The sequence below is a fragment of the Lepisosteus oculatus genome, chromosome 6 (assembly GCF_040954835.1).
Source record: "Lepisosteus oculatus isolate fLepOcu1 chromosome 6, fLepOcu1.hap2, whole genome shotgun sequence".
In the NCBI taxonomy this organism is placed as follows: domain Eukaryota; kingdom Metazoa; phylum Chordata; class Actinopteri; order Semionotiformes; family Lepisosteidae; genus Lepisosteus; species Lepisosteus oculatus.
In genome coordinates, this window is record NC_090701.1 from 702,759 (window position 1) to 709,628 (window position 6,870).

Consider the following 6,870-nt stretch of genomic DNA (forward strand, 5'->3'; position numbering starts at 1 on the left):
ACAGGCAGGAGAGCAGCACCGTTCCCAGCAGCTCCAGTGGCTCCAGCAGCTCCGCGCTCAGGAACGGGGGCGGCAGGGCGGGCACGCCGAGGGCCGACTCGGACAGCGGAGGGACGGACGCGTGCAGAGAGGCCTCAAGGGGCGCCGTCTCGGCGTCTGACTCCGGGACCGCAGGGCTTGGGCCCGCCGAGTCGTTCAGCGCCAGGAACTGGATCTTCAAGTCCAGGCCCGAGCGATCTGCCTCCCCGGGGTCCGGCACACAGCCCCTCCTCTCTGGGGCGGCAGACATGTCTGACAGGGCTTTCCTCATGGCCTCCCACAGTCCTTCGATCCACGGGTCGACTACCAGCTCCAGCCTGCGGCGAGGGGCAGACATCCGTCAGAAGACCAGATTGCTGTCGAAATGGCAAATCTAACACATTTCCACAGTCACACCCCTGCACAGCGTTGCCTATGTCACACACGAGCTTGCAGAACTTAGCCACAGCCACAGTGCGCTTTAATTCTCACCACTGTGGAATCAAATGCGAACCTGTGAAAAATGATTCTGCCCGAGAGGACAAGGTCAGACCACCAAGCCAAGTCACTGCTTCCCTTTCAGCCTCTTCAGGAGGGGAGACTGTAATAATTCCCTACATTTAAAATTTACCCAGACTTCTCGAGTGGCAAAATGAAAACAAGACGTATACAGGGTGCATCTGTATAAAGACATTTAGACAATGTAATGGTTAATTTTTAATGAGGTTCTGAATTAAGTAATACGCTAAAGGCAAGGGAAAATTCACTATGTGAGGTGCACATGTAGCCCTTAGTGAAGCTACCTAACAGAAGGCCAACACCCCTTCTCAACAACATACCAGGGGGGTTCTTTACTTCTATATTTGCCAGAACATTTTCAGCAGGACTGCTGCTGCCTCCACTAGAGCAGAATGGGCTGAAAGCCGGCGTGCTTGTACAGGTTATAACCCACGAGCTCTTACCCCACACCGTCATCAGCGTGTCCGGTTGCATAGAACTGCTGGGCACCAAGTTCCCGAAGACGCTTGTCAATAGTTTTCCCACAGTTGCAGAAATGCGGATAGTTTGAATCACCTAAAGCTTCAGTGAGAATGGAAATTAGAACTGGGGGGCGGGTCGTTTTTATGTTACAGTTCGATGCCACCAGCACGACCAGAAGCCCTTACAGTGTTTCAGCCTGGGAAGCTGGGTAGGGACTTACTGAGCACCGTCTCTCAATTTCCTTTAGCTGACACGCTAACTGAATCAGGGCGGCTGGGGCACCAAGAACTGACTTTGCTTCTGCTCTAAAGAACCCGTTTCCATTCCCGTTTAAGAACGGTCGGGAATCGGGAGTTTAAGGATTTTCCTCGACCACATATGGCCGGGCAGCTGGGAAATAAGAAACAAGTGGTCTAGGAGCAACCGCGGTATGTCTCACCTAGAAGCGCGTAGCGGAGATGGGCGCAGTGATCCGCCGGCAGCGTCTTCGCCCGGAGCCCCTTGACAAACCGCAGAGCCGTGTCCGGGGGCTCCCCGTCGCCCGTGGTCGACACCACAAACACCACGGGGGCGGTCTCCTTCTCCAGGTTATACTGGGGGGGGAGGTGGAAATGAGGCCCGGGGCTGCCCGACCGCGCGCGGTTCCAGACCTGGCCTCGCCTGCAGCCGTCAGCTCCCCGGCAAGAGGAGAGACATGGAGACGGCACGGGGCACACTGGGACAGCTACACCCCCAACACACGCAACACACAGGCCTCAAACTAACTTCATTATAATAACAACATTTATTTTATATAGCGCCTTTAAAGGTTGCTTCTCGAAGCCCTTTACAGAATGACAACATCAACAAAATACACAAGAAATGCAGGATGAGAGCACGCAGTGAGGGGAGACAGTAGATGGGGGTACAGCAGGAGCAGGGGGGTACAGAACAGAACCGGTGGAGTAAAGGCTCTTTTAAAGAAGAGGGTTTTGAGTCTGGGTTTGAACCTTACAGACCGCCAAGCAAGTGACAGACACATTTGGACCAGACCCTCATTGGCCTTGCCTTGTCCTCTTGGCTCAGGCAGCAGATATCAGCGACGAGGCCGCGCTCGCCTGCCTGCTCGCCGATCTCTTCGGCGATGGCTTTGGCCTGCCCGCGCTGGGAGCCGTACAGCAGCAGGAAGCGGCTCTTCACCTGGCACGGCATGGCAAGGAACCTGGAACACAGCGGAGGGACTGTAAGAGGTTGGGGCGCGTGCCCACCCGGCAGCCAACACCCCCCCAGGACCAGACACAGAGCAGCCAGGGATGTCAGTGCGGTGCCCGGCTGAACGGCCACCATCTCCAGCTCAGCTGCGACAGGACCCAGGTAGTCTTCACTTAACCGTGAGCCCTCTAGAGCCAAGGCGAAGCTACAGTGAACTGGCCAAGACAGCCAGGAGCCTCCGTGATGTCATCGTTGTCACGCTCACACACGACGTCTCACCTGCGATTCCTCCAGTATCCGGTATACAGTATCCGGAATGCAGTAAACAGTATCTGAAGGATGGGGGTTTTCCTGACCACCTGCCCAACAGCTCGTCGTCTTGTACCTCGTTTAGGTACTGGTCACCTCACAGCTGGTCTACTGCAGAGGAGGACTCGGGGCAGTCCAGCTCAAAGAGAAGGATGTATCACAGGTTTCATCCCACTGAAACACTCTTGTGTTTCTCGCAGCTTGTCTCTCTATACTGGCTGCTGGTCCCGGGCTGAAAATCAAACAACGCTGGTGCCAGCCTGCAGCAACAGCAGCCGGCCGACCTCCTGACACCTGAGATCTGCTTTCTCAGGGCAACTGGCAACACCACTGCTGAGAGGCTGCGAGTCCCAGACTGACAGCACTCTGTGCTGCCCCCTAGTGGTGGAACACATACTTATTCGCTCCAGTCAGAATCTCCAACTCATTCGCCACCTCGCAAAGAAACTGAACACTCTCTGAATCTCTTCAGGATTTATCTGAGCCCAGAAGCACATGACTGATCCCCACTTACTGTCTCTGCTCTATTTTTACTGCTTCCTCTGTCAAGCAGCACTGACCCATTTCTTTAACTGTGCAGCTCTGACCATGTTAATACTTAATGACCACCACTCTCACCTTTTTCTTTTGCTTTTCCTGTCTCACAGTGTGAACTCTTATACATGCCCTTTGCATCTCGACCAGGTGCAATTGTATTATTCTTTTAAAAAAGGCCTCTGCCAGATGAAAAAAGGACATTTTAGATTTGTCACTTGACATACTAAGGTTTCCAAGAACAAAAGCCTGTAAGTGGACATATTCACATCTTAATGTGGAAACGCAGATAAACACCCCAGATCTTTAAAAACAATAAACGGTCATTGTTTCATAAGGTAGTAAATGATGTCCTTGCCTTAAGGACGTGCAGAGCATAATGAACACTGGAGACAGTATCCCTAATCCTCTTTTGCACACATTATGGACAGGAAAGGGGTTTGTGTGACTTAGACCTGAGCTTTCTTAGTCAGTGTCAAACCACCACAAGTATATGGAAAGGGTTAAGTGACTAATTATCATAATCAGCAACAAAATCACTTTCCCAGGTAATAGGAAAAAAGAAATTGCAACAGCAGAATGGCAGATCAAGGACAACCGCGAGTCAAATGTAATTTATACACGTTATGCACAGCTGCAGTAACGACCAGGAACTGGCAGATGCCAAATTAGCTTTGGATGTTAAGTAATTCTGGCATCTGCTTGGTCAAGTGTCCACAGACACCTGGGCAGATGGTGAATCAGAAAGACTTTTAAGAAGCATCACACTAATAGAGAGTGAAAAGGTGATGAGTCCAGAATACAAATACAAAGAAAGCTTAGTTTAAATATGACACCAATCATGCGAAACAATGCCGAGAACACAGGGCCCAGATCTGCATGAGAGATAAACATAAGATTGGAAAAGACACAGATCTGTTTGTACACAAAGCAAATAATTGCATTAATAATATACATACAGGGCACACAAATGCAAGACTCAACAACTGAAATATTGTGTTTCTCCTTTCTGGTTTTTACTGTGGAATTAACTTTTACATTTTTTCGCACAAGAATAAGAAACGAGAGAGAGTTCTTAATAATGCCAAGGTTGCGGGTTCGATCCTGCACAGCCCAGCAGTTCCACATGTTGCTGCTAACGGGCTGGATGGACCTCCTCGTGCTCGGGACCTATCTTACATCCTCACGCCTCTCAAAGTGTGCCGACAGCTCCAGGGCAAGCCCAGGCTGGCTACAGAGGTATGAGGGAGAACACAAGGCTCTTCCTGGAAGGTACGATGCCTCTCGATTGCGACACTGGTGTCAGTAATCAGTCTAGCGCGTGTGGGGCTGCAGGCTTGTGATTAAGTCCTCCTCCTGGCTAGCAGGAGGGAAAGCAGTAAGAGAACCGCTCGATTTCAGGTGAAATTTCATTTAATTTCTCTTGTGACTGTGCAATCTTTTCAGATCTATGGAATATTTGTTTTAATCCTTTTTAACTGCCCCTTTTCCAGTGTTTAAGCTCAGTCCCTGTAAGTGCTGCTTTGGGTTTCTGACGTTTGTATTTTACTTTGGACTTGAAGACACCTGAGCAGAAGGTAAGGCAGAAAAACGTTTTAGGAGCATTGCACTATTAGTGAGTGAAAAGAAAAGAAGATGAATCCAGAATACAAATGCTAAAAAACGTTTATTTTAATCTTACGGCAATCATGCACCCTCTGTCAAAGTTTACACATTTGAAAAGCGATCATGATTTTCCAGTCAAATGATTTGCCTTTTTCACACAAGCTTGTATTTTAATATGAGATCTGTCATTTCAATGTACTATTTGCTTGTTTGGGTGATTTCACACTGACGCACTTCACTGGTTTTGTATTTGTCTGTTCACAAACACTACATACAATCAATAGGCTTCTCTTCCAGCTACAGAGTTTATATTCAGACACTTTTAGCGGCCTCTCTGGAAACTGATACAGGGTTCTTAAAAGAGAAAGGCAAGACCACACAAACACCATTTTAGCTGCACAAAGCAGAATAGCAAAATACTGTAGAACGTATGGAAAAGTACATAACTCTTTAACAACTTCAGAACTACAGTGTGCACATGAGATTAGGATAAGAACTGCTTAAAGATATTTAGACAAACTTTCACGATGTATTACCCAAACCACACATCAGAAGGAATATTTGAAGACTGTTTCTGTGTCCCGTGTCTCTGGATAATTTATCCAGCCACGCATTCAACTCTCTGGAAGACGCCCATCTAATTTGATTAACTTTCCGTCACTTAAACCGAAAAGCAGTAGTTCTGGCTTGGGAAACAGGAGTTTGGCTGTTTCATAACACATTGACATGCGAAACCCCTTTGGCTTCGTGCGCTGCTAAACTGCACACCACGACTCCAGCAACATTCTGCTAGCAAAACAGAACTTCCTCAGACAGCGGTGTAAAAAACGACAAATCATTTTATTTCGGACAAGATATCAAAGCGAGGAGAAGCACTACTGCAGATAACAGCATGGACTGGTGACAGCACTTCAGTGCCTCAAGAAACGTCAATCGCCTTGAGGAGTCTACCTCACAGTGTTCCTACATCTTTGCATTGATTTACAATCAATTATTTATATTTCTATTATTTTAGAAAAGTGTGACGTATGGTTTATTTTACTAAATCGTACATTACATGTTAGATGTTTTACTTTATCGAGTTATTAACTCAATCTTAAACGCAAGACAAAACACAATAGTGTAATGGTTTGTATTCAAATGGTACACTGGTCTCCACAGACACGAGTGCCCCCAGTGATTATTACACAAGGATATTCTGGTGCCACAAGCCACTCCACACAAGTGTACAAGCGAGCCACATCAAGTACAAAACGAAATGACTTCACATCCTCACGTGAGGTAATCTAGTTCATCTTCGGATACCTACAGTCTTGGTTGTGTTGGGGTTTGTTTTAACAAGAATCGCTTCTGTTGTCTTAAGAAAAGTTTTGACTAGACGAGCCGATGCAGTGGAGATATAAGAGATCGCAACAGCAAACAACAGTGAGTGCTTCTCGGCCGCTGACAAGGACTTGAGCCGTCCATCAGCAACAAACATATCGCTCTTGTCGATATGCCAGTAGACGGTAAATGCTATTATAAATCACACAGGCAGCACGATACAGAATCGAAAGAAACCCCCTCTGCACAGCCCTGTCACCTTCAGCTGCACCGTCACTCGGGGGGCAGTAACTATAAAACGACAGCAAAACTCACCCGAAAGGGCCAGGAGCTTCCAAAAACTCACAAGCACGCCTGCAATCTCTCCTGGGTTGTGTAACATTATGAAGCACTGCTAGCGCAAAACGTGGCCCCCTCCGGTTCAGCCCCATGTGCCGGAAGCCGGCTCCGGACTATGACGTCACTGTTCGGCGCCCACGCCCAGCTGCGCTGAGGTTATCGGGAAACACATCGCATGTGTTTCGTCAAGATAGGGGCGAGTGATGCTGAGTAGGGGTACATCGGGTACATTTGTTCGAGTCTGCTCCAGGAATGTTTGTGATAGCAGATATAAGAAAATCACCTAATAAACTGAAGGTGCGCCCTGAAGATAACTACGTCAAAACAAGTGTGGTGACGTAGTAAAAAGCACATCTAATCAGTTCATTTGAAGGGGAGCCCACAGGGTTTCAAGCTGTTTCGAAGCATTTTCTGTTCTGCTACATTTATCAAATGAAGAGCTGTACCTTTTCTCTGTTTTGTGAAACTATGATGTCAAGCCAGGTCGTCATTGTCAAAGAAAATCTATCCTTAATACATTTAAATGGTTAATTAAAGTACTATTGTTGTTGTTATTTAGTCATTGTCATC

The 6,870-nt window shown here is 47.7% G+C and overlaps 1 protein-coding gene across 2 annotated transcripts in view; it reads right to left on the minus strand.

Annotated features, from left to right (window-relative positions):
* The window catches only part of mtrr (5-methyltetrahydrofolate-homocysteine methyltransferase reductase), a 33,376-nt gene extending 26,920 nt beyond the window's left edge, over window positions 1-6,456 (minus strand). Inside the window, exons 1-5 of one of the 2 annotated variants that reach the window (XM_015354969.2) lie at window positions 6,277-6,456; window positions 2,047-2,200; window positions 1,439-1,592; window positions 981-1,098; window positions 20-356 (exon numbers count right to left, since the gene is read on the minus strand). In XM_015354969.2, the coding sequence (XP_015210455.2) occupies window positions 20-356; window positions 981-1,098; window positions 1,439-1,592; window positions 2,047-2,200; window positions 6,277-6,392 (879 nt within the window). In that variant the 5' untranslated portion in view covers window positions 6,393-6,456. Of the gene's footprint in view, window positions 1-19; window positions 357-980; window positions 1,099-1,438; window positions 1,593-2,046; window positions 2,220-6,276 lie in introns of both variants that reach the window. The other variant, XM_015354971.2, reaches the window with a different exon arrangement.
* Between the last annotated feature and the right edge of the window lie 414 nt (window positions 6,457-6,870).